Raw genomic sequence first — 15,914 nt, forward strand, 5'->3', positions numbered from 1 at the left:
ACAGCACAGTGGTTCCCAGGCTTGTTTCCATGCTTTGTATTGCCCCCAGGCTTGCAGCTTTGTTCTAGGGCCTCCACGGCTTAGCTTCAGAATGGGTCCACCAGGTGATGCCCAGGGCCTCCAGTGCTCTATCGATAGGGGGGGTTGGGTGTTGTCATTCACTGTGGCCCTATCTCCCCCTCAGTGGGCTGCGGCAGTGCTGACTGACGTCCCACCTTCCCGGTCAGCGTTCACTGCCCTAGTGTTCTCAACTATTCTCAACTAAAGTGATGGTGAAAGTTCTTTGCCAACAGAAAGATTCCAATGTCTGACGTTGCCAATAAACAAAGCAAATGTTCCTTTTCCACAATGCGATGTTCGAAAGGCCAGAGATTAGCTCCTTTCCCCTGGATTCCTGCTGTTCTACTTAACAAGTTAGGAGCTCATCTCCTCCTTAGGTGGTTCACTTGACTTTACAAAATAACACAACAGAAAACATCTTTAGGATAACTGAAGTATTTCTCAGACCCTGACTACTTCCAGACCTTCACAGGTTACAACACAGTGTTCACTCAGCCAGGGGACTTGTCTCCATTTCCCTGGACTTTCCAAACTTTCCCAATGATGCACAACAAAAGTTCACAGGTTTCCTGTGAACACCTCTTCTTTGTTCACAGAGGGCTTATGTCTGGTTCACTCTCCTGCCAAACACACCCCAGAAAATGTTAAGATAGTCTCTGCTAATCTCTTCTTTTTATCTTCTTCGGTCCCAGACCATGTGCTTTTGTGAATGAGCTTCACCTTATTCATAGACTTTCATATGGGTGCGGGTGCCAGACTTGCAGTGATGTATTATAGCAGCTTGGTGTACTCTCCTGCCAAGCATGTGTTTCTTTCTTGTCCGTCTTTTTTGCTGCCAGGGTGCCAGACCCTCCCATTCTGCTCTTTGTGCTCATTCCCCAGCTTTCCTGGAATGCTAGCCCCTCTCGGTCTACCCATGTACCTCTGTGCTTGGTTTGCGTCTTCCGAGCAGGGGGACGTCGGCTCGAGGCTCCGGTAGTGTTCGGGGGTCTCGACTCGTCAGTCGCGGTTTTTGCGGACTTCTGCGTCTCTCTCAGGATTCCACCTCTTCTCTGTACGGTAGCACCCGTGATCCTGGGACGCCCAGAAGGTTGTTTGGGCAGCGAGTCGCGTAGTTCTCACGTCGTGGAGTACGTGTGGTCCTTCTCCCTCCTCCGTGCACAGCGTTCTTCTCTTTCGTTCTGCAGTTCCTCTCAGGAGGGTGGATCTCCTTCAGCTGGTTTCCCTCTATTTTGTGTTGCTTTGGTCCAGTCTGATATGGCAGAAAACTAGACTAGTCACAACAGCTCCCTGGAGTAATCCTCCTACTCCTAGCTATCTTCTTCTTCCCAGTACTTACATTGACTATGTATGGAAGGCAAGTTTGATCATTTTGTGCCTTAGTCGTGTTCATTGTATTGGGTTGGCTGACTTAAGATATTGGCACTTTTTGGTTCACGGGAAGGAGGGTTTGGCTTTGGCAAAGAGGGATGGTATAACAAAGTTGAGGTATAGCGCGTTCTCAGGGGTTGGTTGTCCCCAACCCCATAAGGGGCCTCCCTTCCCATGTGTTCCTCCCCCTCCGCCCCACCCCCACAAGGATTATTGTACTGTGGATGCACTGCCCTGGCCCATTGGGAAAGGTCTCCCTCTAGGGAAGAAGGGACGACATCCACAGATTTGTCACATAGCCTGTCTAGTTTGAATTATTGGCATTGTTCTGTGGGCATTCATTGTAGCCCTAGACCGCTCTCACAGCCCGACCTGAGACTAAGTCTTGCCGCTCTACTGCGTTGCCTTGATTGGGTGTGTCTAAAATCTCAGTGTCTTCCTGCTCACTATAATAGGCAAAATCCATCCCAATGTTGATTTAAAAAAAATCAATTTTAGCACCAAAATATTGCCAGTCTTTGCCCCTTTAAGGACACAACTGTGATGGTTTTTCCCCAAATATTGCCAACTTTTGTAAAGACGCAGTTGTAGATGCATTGCAATAACATGCCAGCGTTTGTCCCTGTAATGTCACACCTATGATCGTGTTGCCCCAATATACTAGCATTTGCCCCCTAAGGATAGGCCTGTGTGACATTGCCATCTCAAAATATGCTGTAATCTCATAAAGAATACTTTAAAAATGCCCATATCCCCTGTAAATAACCTTTAAGAGAGAAAATGATTGCATGCTAGGGTTTGCACACTATCACAATAAGCATAGACATAGCAAAAGACGTCAGTCAAAGCAGTGATATTTTTAAAACGGTACAGTTTACGGGTAATACCCCCCCAAAAAAAATGCAAAATCAACGATGATGAAAATAGTTGATTTTTTTGGTCGCATTTTTTTCCCATTAATTTTCCACCTTTTTAAACTATAAATAGAAGGGGTTTGAGTTAGGGTATACAATAAGGTGTGTGGATGCTGGTAGCGGGTGGGGAGCTGGGGCACCCCTGCATTAAAAACAAAGCAACAAAAAGAGAATACTTTCGAAATTCGTTCGAACAAAATTAATTCTGTGTTTTTGTCCTCATTTTTTTACTGCATTTCAACATAAAACCCAGGTTATGTGCCAACCTCATCACCTAATCACCCATGTCTGTTATCTGCCTCTGCATACTAGTCCAGAGCAGACAGCAACTCTTCATCCATCTCCCCTCTATGTACTCTGCCACCTCACAAATTCGATGTCTTTGCGGACTGGATTCAATGGGATCTGTGATTTCCATAATTAATCTAATAGCTGAGAGATTTTCTACATCTGTGGGAAGAAAATGGTGTGGATGACAACATAATGCTCAACAGCTGTGCTGCTGGTGCTTTAATAAATGTAACCTGATCACTTTTCAATGAATTGATAACCTATTTTTGGATTTCCGCAAGTGTCAACTAGCTTTGACTCTCCAGATGTTTTGGCCTACAACTCCCATCAGGCCTTCAACATTTTCAATGTAAGGGATCATGGAGGCTGTAGTCCAAACTTCTGTCACGACTCAGGTTACAGACTGTTAAATCAGGAAAATAATTGGTTATTGATTAATCCTATTCGCCCGAATCGGATACTCCAAAATAGTTGAGGCTCTTTTAATTGACGATTTGTGATACAGAGATACCAATTTACTGATTTTTTTACTGCTTATTTTTTTTAACTGTTTTTATAAGACTATGGTTCTGTATTTTATTATTTATATAAATACACTTTTTTTCTCTTTTGACACTTCCAAATGAATTTAATAGAATTATTTCAGTTTATTTGTTTAAAAAAATAACATTAGAGCACCTTAAGTCTCAGTTTAGGTACCTCTGCATCCTGTGGATCAGTTTAGATATCTTAGTTTTAAATTAATCTATAGTTTCCTTAATTAGCATATCATATACAAAACATAGATTAGGATTATTGGAGGACAAAGCCAATCAATCCTGGGTTTTTCAGTAATACCACCCTGGTTGCCCGAAATCCCATTAAGGGTTCTCATGAATTAATCCTTCCATTTAAGTGAGTGGACATTCCTGAACTCAAGCAACCATCAATTGTGATTAATGGAAAGACTAATCACAATAGCCATTGTTAAGTCGGGGGAGATGCGCGCCATTAAATGTTGATAATGTATTTTGCCTTGCTAATGGAAATATCCGGTCACATGACTCCTTGACATTATCCATCACTTACATACCTACATCTCCCTCCCACCTCAGTGGAAAGGCGCATTAAAGTTACTGCTTACCATTTGGATTGTGTTTGGATGAGAACTTGTGCTGAGATAGAAATTCAAATAAAATTAAAGCCTATCTTGTACTGACGGTTGAGGATCAAACTTGCAAGCAGGAACTGTACATGAAGTGTATGTAGAACATTTTTAAATCATGGTTTGCTAATACTAGCCAAAAGTGCTGTTGTACAGAAGCATTTATCTGTGTGCTCTCAGTCAATTTTTATTCAAGTGACTCATGATTTTGCTTGTTCACCTTTACAGTCCAACATCATTGGCTGGTTGCGGAAAGCACTAGAAACTGACAAAAAAGACTGGGGGAAGAATGCAGACCCTGAAGCTGACCAAGATGGCTATTTCCAGACAACACTGCCAGCTATTGTGTTTCAGGTAGAGCAGCAATCTTTTTCTGAATGTTAAGACAATTGTATTTTGGCACTATGAATATATTCTGCTTTTGATGAGGAAAACAATGAAACCACCAAAATTGATTTGAGGGGTTGTCAGAACTAAGTTCGATAGTTAAGGATATATATATCTTATAGGGCGGTGGTCAGCTACAAGATCCTAACCATTGCATGAATTTACTGCAGTTGTTATCATTTGCGTTTAGTGTTGAGGCAAGGTAGATTAGATTTTGGACCGAGGAGAGACCTTTTTATGTTGAAGAGACATCCTGTGCAAGCACCTTAGATTTTCAGTTGGAGACCGGGAAGCTCATGATAGCAATAGGGCTAGAGTATGCAAGTTTTTCTTTAAGTTAGTGAAAATCTTTTGTTTGATTCATTTCCTGTGGTCCGACTCCTATTTCTGGCACGCCACACTTACAATGTCAAATGCTGCTGTGAGGTCTGTTGAATTTGTTGCTTGCTTTGAATTCATTCCTATTGGTAAGAAGCTCTACCCTTATGTTCATTACTGTAGTTGGTAGCCCTGCCTAAAACAGTAACCTGCATAGAAGTTTCTGAAAATGTTACTAAACTCCAAATGTGAGTAGTGTTGGGTGATAGGCCCAGTTTCTGGAACTTTGGCATTGAAGACCTGAGTTGGGTCAGTAATTAGGCAATATATTGAATTCTACTACTCTTTTAGTTTCATGGAGATGATTGGTGGTAGCCTTTTTCAGAGCTTCTGGCAATTCCCAGGATGAGAGCCAGCACATTCTAGAAAAAACTACCAATAGCAAAATACAACAAATGTCAATAATTTTTTTTTATTTTATTTATTAATGTGATATAGTTTAGTACATACGTACAAACTTTACACATATTCCACATAAAAGAGCGTAAAAGAGATAAAAGAAATAAATAGATAATAATTAGGTATTCATCCTCATAGAATCCTATAATCATATAATATTTCAAAATGTACAAGATTTGCAGCTATACAGCCTCCCATAAATACCTAAATAAAATACATAAACATCTTTGTTTAACTATGTTTCTTGAACAGGTGTAGATAAGAGAAGGGATAGACAAGCATGCATGCACATTTCCCATTACATAATTAATACTCCAAGGCTCCCTCTGTGGGTTTGTAGTGCACAAGCAAAAGCATCCCGCCATACCTGGTATAGTGCCATATGTAGTTTAGGGTTAAGGGTATTGACACATTGTATCCAGAATTCTGCTTGCTCTATAAATTCAGGGTTATGCACAGATCTACCAAGATGTTTAATATAGCTAGCTCTCATCCCAATACACGATGTTAGAACATGTCGAGCAGTTTCAAGTTCATTGGGCAGGTCACAGATTCTACAATACCTCTCCGTTTTTGCTAGGCCCATCTCCTGACCCCTGGCCGCCAATATTGGGAGATGGTTAATACGAAGGAGTAGAAGAAAGCGCCTCAATTGATCCGACGGACAGAGGTTTAAATAAGGCTGCGCCTTCATAAAAGTGTAGAGAACGTGTGAGACAAAGCTGTAACTTTTCAGCCCTTCAAGGTGAATATAATTACATTGCCAGTCCCATAACTTGAGACGGTACCCAAAATTGTTGAACAGGCAATTGTTTTCTCGACCCCACTCCGGCTGCCAGCAGGTTTCCTCACATAGTTTTTTCATCTGGGTTTCAAAGTTTTTCAGTTTGCCTGCCTCCAACTCCCTGCTGATACTAATTAGAAGGCCATTCACAGGGTCGTTCTTAAGACGGATGTATAATTCCATCCGTTTTTTCAAAACCATGGCTCTGAGGGAACTAATTCCTAGTTCCAATCTAATCAGGGCCATGGGTATACATTGGGGGAGGCCGAGGATTTTCCTCCAGAAATTACCCTCAACCAGCTGTAGCCATCCCGAGTTCATATTGTAGAGGGGATCAAGCCCATAGGTGACCATCGGGGCCAAACATTGGATATACAGCTGTCGTGCCGCCCATATAGAGAAACCACTCCGTTCTCGCGTGAATTTGTATATGAGTGCTGTAAGTTGTGTTGCTTTTGTTCTGCGCAATTGAATACAGGTAAGATAATTACCCTTATGATCAAATTCAACACCTAGATATTTATAGCTGGGGGTATAGTTAATTTCAATCACTCCTATCATCATGCGGGGTCTGGCTACTCTTCCAGCCGAAAACAATAATATATTTGTTTTGCTGATATTGATCTCAAGTTCGTTGGCCTCGGCATAATCCCATAGCTGTTTAGCAGATTTTAGGATCCCACTAAAGGTATGGTCGAGGATCACTAAGTCATCTGCATATGCAAGCATGGGACAATGACTAGGGCCAATCTTTGGTGGGCAGTTGTTGATTCCCTGTAAGCATTCTGGCGCATCAGATACGAATATGTTGTACAGAGTGGGGGCTGGAACACATCCCTGCTTCACTCCTCTAGTCTGGGGAACGGGTTTAGTCACTGCCCCAGCATTATCTAGTCGTACCTGAATACAACAAAATACAACAAATGTCAATAATGTGCCGACTGGTAGTAACCAGTGACACATTTAAACGTGAATTATTTCTCGGAGTACAGTGAAATCGACAGGAATTACCTTCATTTCTGAGGTGCAGGAATTACAAGGTTTCAGATGCACATGACTGAAATGCTGCCTCTGCTAGCAGGCGAAATTACAATTTATGGTGTGATTTTCTAAACGGTTTTAGGAGTAATGGTGATACTGACAGATCAACTTCTGAATTTTCAGACAAACCATGACTGTTAAAACGTTTCACTAATGTTTGGTGCCCTTGAAGATGCAATGAGATGCCCACACGCCTAGACTGCGATGTGTGCTGTGGCCTTGGAAGTCCTCAAGCATATCAATATGTCAACATCTTAATCTTATTTAATGTTTGAGGTTGAAAAGTCCAGCTGTGAATGTTAGTGTGTGACGTACGATCAATATTAAAATCTAATATAAAGACTTGTCCTTAGACTGGATATTTACATGTTCATTTGTACCAACTATCTCCCCTTATTCTAGATGTTTGAGCAGAATCTTCAAGTGGCCACACAGATAAGTGAAGATTTGAAAAAGAAGGTGCTGTTGTTGTGTCTACAGCAAATGAGTTCATTCTTGACCAGGTGAGCAGGAATTTAGTTAGGCCTGTTTAACTGTACACTCAGAAACATGTGGGGGCTCTTTTTGTGGTCTGACTGCAATAAAAGTTTAGACACCCAGACACCCATGACTATTGTCCCCCAGAAACATGTAAAATCACCATTGGCTTTACTAGTCCTTTCAAATACAGATCCAGTACAAACCATCTTACAATGGAGTACTGGAGGGGGAATATTTTTCCCCTGTCCTTCTGTACCTTAAGGGGCACTTTGTGTCCCCCTTCCCGACTCGACATGGCTGGTGGCAGTGGTAACTGGCTGGTGGCAGTGGTAACTATCATTTTTTCACGGATTCCCGTGTGAAACACTTGTGTACGAGCGCGATCGAAATACAATATCAATAAAACCTAGGCAATAGATTAGTATAGGAACATTGCTTACTGTACCTGTTTGTGATACACATTGCAGATAATAACAAAGAAAATTAACTTCACCCATGATTACTCTTGTAACTGTATATTTTTTCAAAAATGTTACATATTTTAAACAAAAGGTACATGTAGCCTGGATTTATTTGTCCTGATTTTTATATCAGATATGTAATTTTACTGATCCTGGCTTATTGCTCAGATGAGTGTGATGTTACTTTACAAAAAAGGTAGCAGGCGCCCTTCTCCAGAAAGAACATGGCATGATAACCTGTTCTGTGGTTTTTTACCACTTTGAGAGTTCGCAGCCATCGCATTTTGCTCACTGTACCTTTCACAGATGGGAAATACCATTTGCATATCAGTCTTTGTCCCGCCCACATGGGCAATCCAGCTCTGAAATGCTATGGCAATTCCCTTCTGAACAAGAGTACCAACAATAACCCCATAGACGTGTTTCAGCCTTGTTGGGCCTCATCAGTGAGATGGAGCTGTGCCTCTCTGAGCACAGTGAGCAGGTGGTTCACGTGTGGATACATTCTTGACCAGGTGAGCAGGAATTGAGTTGGACCTGTTTAACTGTACACTCAGAAACATGTGGGGGCTCTTTTTGTGGTCGCAATGCAATAAAAACCTAGGCAATAGATTCTAGTACCTGATTGTGATGCACATTGCAGATAATAACAAAGAAAATGAACTTGACCCATGATTACTCTTGTAACTGTATATTTTTTCAAAAATGTTATATATTTTAAACAAAGGTACATGTAGCCTAGATTTATTTGTCCTGATTTTTATATACGATATGTAATTTTACTGATCCTGGCTTATTGCTCAGATGAGTGTGATGTCACCACCCATTATATGATGGCACATGTCATTTCATACTTGGTGAATCACATTTATCTGCAGATTAAAATGGTGTTCAGTAAATGGTTAATAATTTTATAACAAGAAATTACTTATCCATTGAACTTAATGCGGAAAGAAAAACATTATTGATTCGTGTTAAGGCAGTTTTGTACCAACCTCTGTTGAGGACACTACAACCTATAACCCTAAAGGGATGCCAACACACCTGACAAGAAAGGGAAGCCAAACCTCTCTTAGGGTAGGCAATGAGGAAGATCAACAATGCTTAACTGTCAGGTAGTGGTAGTAGGATGACACATAGGTACACTTAATCCACACACACATCCATAGAAAATACTCGACACTGATCAATTAAATAGCTTTATTAAGTCACACATAGAAATCTATTAGTGCAAAATATTACTTATGGTATAAAACACAGTCTGAAATAGACAGCAAATATATTATAAAAAGGGTAAGTGGCTTAAGAGGACTCTTCTGACCCCTCTGTCTATATGTGAGCCCACTATGACCAGTAGGCACCCAATATCAATATAAATTCACAGGGATGGGGAGAACAGAGAACCACAAAACCTAACAAGCAGGTAAATCCCCCTTTTGGGCCTGCATAATTCTGTGCAGTATCCTAAAGACACTACCAACCCCAATTCTGTATGCTAGAGCCTAGAGCAAGGTTCAAGACCTAAAATATATGGGGTAGGCAGGAAAGGGACCTAGACATTTTTAACCATTGAGGAAAATCTCCATGGCCTACAATACTCCACACTTATTTGGAGCTCGTAAGACATAATATTAAAAATAATACAAATGCTCGCATGATAATGCATCTATGCCATAGAGTGTCAAACCACAGCCACATGCTTCCAAGTATTAATAGAACATTTTAGATGCAGTTACCTTAAACATAGATATCGGAGCACAATATGTACAGTATGTGAGAAACCAGAATGTATCTCACCCGCTAGTCCTCGGGGATCTGTCATCCGGTGGCCAGGACACAGCCATCGCTTTTGGGTCCAGTTCCTGGGGTGGACCAGTGCGCGAGGATCACCTGGGTGAGGAGTCTTCGGGGAGTGGCAGTGTGAAACCTGATGGCGAGACGTGGTATCCCCCCTCCCTGTAAAACCTTTACCCCATCCTACCCAATGGGGTATTTAGAAACTCTACCCCCAGACCGTGTTCCCGAACACTTTTTCATGGATAGCCCGCTCTGGGAGAAAACAGACTCACACTCGAGCAGTGTACCCGACATGTTGCACTACTATGGTCAGGCAATAAATGGTAATCACTCAAACCTGAATTCCATTAAACTTCCCCACACAGATAAAAGATGGAGCACGCATGCAGACTCTGAGCGCGGCAAAGCACACAAAGGAACAGTATTTTCCTGACAGCAGCTGAACGAAGGAAAGGAGACAGCAAACCAAGAAGGGTACGCAACGAGGGAGGTACCCTTGACCTTCTCGGCGAGAAGCTATTACTTTCCAGAACCCTTCAGAATTGAAACTATCACAACATTATGGTCATACGATTTGTGTCCTGAACAATTGGAGCAAGTTTCATCCAAAGGAGGAAGAAAACCACGCCTCTGATTGTGGAGAATAAAGCGAGGATCCACATACCGGATAACGGCGGACTGAAGTGAAGGGAAGCCCACAACATGGCGGATGGCGCCTGGAGCCGGAGTAAACCAATGCGATGATCACAGCATCTAAAAGTACGTGTCTTGCAGCCCGACCGCAGTTTTAAATTGGAACAAGCTATGGGAGAGAGCGAGTGCGGGCGATCAGAAGAGCTGCAGCAGAGTCACAACGTTGCCGGTAAGAGAGAAGCGCCTCCCCTACGCTGCATTGAGCCCCCGGCAATTAGACTGGTTCTTCCTCCCTTACACTAGTGCAGGCGGCTTAAGATAAGGGAGCCCTTGGGAGAAGACGGTTATAGCGCGGTCCTCGCAGTGAAGAGGGAACGTCAATATTCAAATTAACGTTTTGAGGAAGCTCGCTCCTCGCATAATGCTTGCTGCTGGCTGCTTATGAGCGTGCCCTTAGGGAAGTACTGCAGCAATACCAACCTCTTTGCACAGTATAACTGTGCCTGAAGTAATACATTGCAGCAGTCCGATCCTTACACAAAGTAGGAATCTTTAGCAAAAGTACATGACAGCAGGGGAGGCACAGTGCAGTAGAAGCAGGAGAGGTATTAACCCGCACTTGGGAGGCACTGGAAAAGAAGGGGCATGCAGTGTGTGGCAGCAGGGGAGGCACAGCCCAGGAGATAGAAGACAGGAGATAGAAGAGGGATGAGCCCGCGCTTGGGAAGCATAGGATAAGAAGGCGCATGCAGCGCCCAGTGACAGCTTTAGGCAATGCAAGCTCCCCGGGCATGATCAGAAAATCAAGCAGCACAGCATAAAAAAGTAAAGTGAGTGAAGTGAGGGCATCTGCAGCACAAGAACCACACGGCCAACGTATTAAATGACCGTAATACGTTGCCAGCTCATAAGCTACACGATGCGCAGAAAGTGAATTGAACCATGGGAAGGAGCTCCAGTATCCATGAGAGCCGAGGGGCTTTATCAGTGAAAATCGTTACGTGGTCACCCAAAAAAAGAAAGTGCAACCTAGATTGAGCTTAATAGAGAAGGTGGTAACAGAAACCAGCACCAATAGAGGAACCAATAACATGTTTCCTGCCCTTGGGCATCCTGGACCAGACTACTGCCTTCAAGTTGCAAGAATTCCGTTATGGGCCAGTCACAATGGAGTGCGATCAAGGACAAGGCCCGCCAGAAATTCCAGGAGATGATGTAAGTGACTTCAATCCAACACTCCAACCAAGTCAATGCTTGGTATGGGATGCCCAATGGAAGCCCTTATTTAAATATTTTTATGTCAAAGTTCTTTAAATCTGGATGATGAACCCTTATATAACGCCCCTCTCTTTGAATCTCCCCGACCTCACTGAGCCAAGAAGTAGGTTTGTTTTGCAAATTAAAAGGTTTATTTGAAGAATTGAACAATATATATATCACACTTTTATGAATAAAATAATATCTTAATAGCACATTTATGACAGTAATCAGTAATGGGTAATATCACAATATCAACAATCTCTTTAATCACTTAGGAGTAGGAAGGATAAGGTAGCAGAGAATGCTTGGTATGGGAGCAAGGAAATGCAAGGATAGGAAAATGCAGACCAGAAATAAACTTGATATGGTTTCAATCAAAAGATAATATTACCACTTTTTCGCCTGTGACTACTCACTCCCCCCACTATGCAAAATGAAGAGATGGAAATGAGGGCACACAGGTTTCAGGAATATAATCAATAATGCAGTTCAATCCCAGTTTCCCCCAGCAGGCTTGGAGAAAACAGGTATGATTTTAAAACAGGCACAAATACTTTTGAATAGGATAGCAATGAATGGGAAAATGTGCTAAAATAATTTTAATTCACTAAAGGAGATTCAGCACTAGTGAGAGTTACTTTGGATTGGTACAGGTCAACACTAGCAATGATTCATGAAGGATTATCAGATGGAAAACGAATTTCAGCAGTTGGAAACAAGAAACCGCTAATTTCACCAGTGGTGAAATGGAGCTAAATTGCAATTCGCAGCAATTTTACCACGTGCGTGAAACGCGATTACGGAAAAACTATAATGAATTGGAATGTCCTTTAAAGATTTAGCAACAAGGATAGGCTTAGACTAAGGAGCTATGAAGAAGCAAGACACAACGGGCAGCCATCAGAACAGGGCGCCTCCACTCTGATCTTTGTCCGTCAAAACACTTGTCCCTCTTCAGAAATTATCAGCGCAAAGACGATTATTACTACAATTATCACAAACAAGATAATGAGAAGAATTCAGGATGGACACAGGATTCTATAATGCAGTTCTGGATAAGTGGAAATGGTTGGAATAAGATTACTTTAAACTAAGAGATGACTATGCACAGTTCTAGACTACATACTCACTCCTAGGCTTTAGAATGGAGTGGGCCTCGTCAAAGATCTGGTCAAGGGTTGGGCTTCACTCTCGCCACCGGACAGGTCTCAGGCACTCTGGCTTCTGCTCTCAGCACTGCACTGCGGTCTGCACGGCCTCTTGGACTGGATCTGACGGGTTCTGGATACAGCGCTGCTTTCTGGGTCTGGATCTTGGTTCTAGAACAGTGTTCTTAGCTAGAGGCAAAACAGCTCAGCCAGGCTGTTGGATTTTGAGATGCCCCTGGGAAGTTTAGGGGTTAGAATCAGGTTGCACAAGATTCTGAAGGCCTGCTGCAAAGAGTTCAGTTTTGGGTTAGGCCTATGCTTCAGGGTTCTAGAGTTTGGTTCTAGAGTTTCTGTCTAGATGTGGAGTCTGGAGTCTTCCTGCAGGGTGCTGCGCCAAGAAATCAGTTGAGTATTGGAAAAATGTGTGTGTCCTATCTGTCCTCACAGTCCCTATTTACGTGTTTCCAAAATGGGTGGGGAGGCTGATTCTACAATGCCCAACCCTCTAAGGATCTGATAGGTTATAGGATTTCCTATCCCCTGATGGGAGAAAGGATCAGCGTGTCAGAATGAGCCAGAGTGATGCTGTGTTTATGGTCCAAAAGGAATCCCTCCCTTTTTGATTAGCATGCCAATGTGACATCCTCCTTCTGGTGGGAATGACAAGGTATGAAGGGTTCTCAGGGGAAGCAAGCCTTTTGGAGTTTTAACTGCATCAGGTTACTTTCTGATCAATTGTAATATAGTTCCTTGTGAAAAATAATAACATTTATAAACTTAAAATAAGCAACATATCTTTAAATCAAGTCTTTTTCAACATGAAATCACTGTGTGGCACTCTATGGCATTTTGATGGAATTCTCTTCTATGGCATAGTTTAAGTTCAATTGTCCAACTTTACACAAATGGTTTTAAAACACCGGCTTTCTGGTAGAGGTGAGCAATGGTATTGCACCCATTTTGACAGCTGTCTTTCCATCAAGTATCTTTAAAATAGGATTTTGTTCTGAGAACATATGATTCTTGCTGACATTGTATTGATGGGGATTCTTGCAGTAAATGATGTGGAACACCCAACAAAGAGGTTGGATCTTTTAGGTGATTTGTGAGCCATGATTTTAGCAATTTTTGACAATCAAGAAAACTGATTTTCAAACAGCTCTGTATTTCTTTTTCAATTAGTATTGCAATTTCCAAGTGGTTTCAGGCTACTTTGTGGGAAGGCCAATGGTGGTTTTTGGCAGTGGTCTCCTGTGTTACCACTGACATAGGCACAAAGTGGATGGTGGCCTATTTTTCAGGTTTTCACTGTGCAATTTCTGGTGATTTCTAGCGAGCAGCATGCTTTCCGGCGGCCATTATGATGATTCTGCTGCCAGCAATGCACAGCGATGTTGCAGGGCTTGGATGAGTGGGTTGATACATCCCACAATGACAAGGACAGCTCGACCAAAGCAGACATCCGCCTCCTGCTAGGATGAATCAGGTCTATTAAAACCAGCCTAACTAAAAACATAACCAATCTGCAAGCTAGAATGGTGAAAGTAGAAGATCGGATTGTCAACAGTGGGGCTCACCTGTGATTCGGTGTCTGATTCGCAGGAAGATATTTCAGCCTCAGCAGATGGCGTAGTCCGGTCCGGAGTCTTTTTTTTAGAGAAGAGATACGGTCTGTTCCGGGATCTCGCCACAGTGGTTGTGTAAGAAGGCAGACAGCAACCAAGGCGGAGGATTCCCTGCACAGCCTGTTGAGGGGAAAAAGCCAGTGGCAGAAAAAAATCCTGAATTATTTGAATGTGCACAGGGCTGGATGGAAGTCCAATGATCTACAGTCACTGAGGCGCGCTAGAGTAAGCGCCACGAGGAAATAAGGACAAGGGGGTCCGCAGCAGGGGATCCGGTAAGTGCAAGGTAACAGGTCCAGCTTCAGTATCCGACAGAAGAAGGCCGGAAAACCAAGTCCTTTCATCCATCCAATAAAGGATAGGCTGCAGGTAGGGTCTAAGGGAAAACTGGAGAAGGACCAAAGAAACTAAAAACGGAAGCCGTGAAACTAGACGTGATGCAGCAAAGACAAGAATGAATAGAAACAGAGAAGCGGACCATAGGTATAGAAAAAAGGGAAAGGCAGAATCCAGATGAACTCACCCAAACGTTTACGAGGAGAAAAAGAAAGTAGCATCAAAAAGAAACTCAGAGAGGAATGCGAAGTGAAAAAACCAGAGGCTAGAAGGAGCTGTGAAAATGGCAGTGTGAAAGTAAAGATGCCCCGGAGGAAAAGCAGTCCGAAAATGCCGAGAAAAGGAGGCTTGACGACCTAGAAAATCAAGAGCGTAGGTCTAACATATGCATTATGGGCCTCAGCGAAAGACAAGGAGAAACTCCAGCTGTCCTGAAAAGCCGAGTGAGGGCTCTGGTGCTGTTGTTACTTGATCCAACAGATCTCCCCACCTTGGAGTTTGACAGGATACATAGGGCGGGCAGTCCTCCAAATGGCCCAAGATCAGTCCTCGTCAAATGCCATTATTACAATCAGAGACAGGACATACTACAGAAAGCGAGAGAAAGAGAGCCACTGGAATTTGAAGGATCCAGCGTCAGAATTTTTCAAGATCTTTCTGTTGTCACACTGAATAAGCGTAGAGCTTGTCGACCCTTGACAGCTTGGCTGCAGGAACAGGGGATCCGCTATCCTTTGAGGTTTCCCTTTTCCTTAAGCTTCGAGCATTAGGGAAAAAGCTACTGTGTCATGACAGAAGAGGAGGCCCACGCAGTTATGGAGACTTTACGAGCAGGGGTTCAAAGAGCTGATGGAGGATACGCCAGAAAATCAAGTGGCACGGGACAAAAAGGAAGGGTCCCACTCACGAGACGGGGACGAGAAAATATAAACTATACAATACTCCGAGTTTAGTCCCCGGAAGAGGGCTGTAACTCATGTAATTGCCTTATCAAGGGCATGTACAGGTTTGGAGGGGGCAAAGGCAGCTTTTTGTTTATTAAGGTGGGGAACCCCATTTTATTTACATCGAAACCAATAGACGTGGAGTTCAGAACGATTGGGAATATAAAGAGAGTTCAGATGTTGAGAGAGTTGAGTGGAGCTGCAAGAACTCTTCGCCATTAATTTGTTCAGTTCTATTGCGGGGGGGGGTTATAGATTGCCTCGAGTGGGGTCCCTGATGTGTGGCCCTTTGTTTTACAAGGGCATCTCAGACTCAGTAAAATGCCAAAGAAGGCTTTTTTTCAAGGGGAGGGAAGGGGTGTGAGGGTCGCACAATGGAGGGGTAAAGGGAAGTTCTTAATTACCAAGAAAGTAGCACAGTCACAACTTTTTATGCAAAAGATGCACAAGCGCTTTGAATG

The 15,914-nt window shown here is 42.9% G+C and overlaps 1 protein-coding gene across 6 annotated transcripts in view; it reads left to right on the forward strand.

The window, feature by feature from the left end:
• EXOC3 (exocyst complex component 3) overlaps nt 1-15,914 on the forward strand; it is a 1,019,937-nt gene that overhangs the window by 589,508 nt on the left and 414,515 nt on the right. For all 6 annotated transcript variants that reach the window (XM_069620467.1, XM_069620465.1, XM_069620469.1 and 3 more), the window contains 2 exons: nt 4,009-4,134; nt 7,172-7,272. In XM_069620467.1, coding sequence (XP_069476568.1) covers nt 4,009-4,134; nt 7,172-7,272 — 227 coding nt within the window. The remainder of the gene's footprint in view (nt 1-4,008; nt 4,135-7,171; nt 7,273-15,914) is intronic.

This window comes from Ambystoma mexicanum, chromosome 5q, assembly GCF_040938575.1.
Source record: "Ambystoma mexicanum isolate Mex_15411 chromosome 5q, UKY_AmexF1_1, whole genome shotgun sequence".
NCBI classification, from domain to species: Eukaryota; Metazoa; Chordata; class Amphibia; order Caudata; family Ambystomatidae; genus Ambystoma; species Ambystoma mexicanum.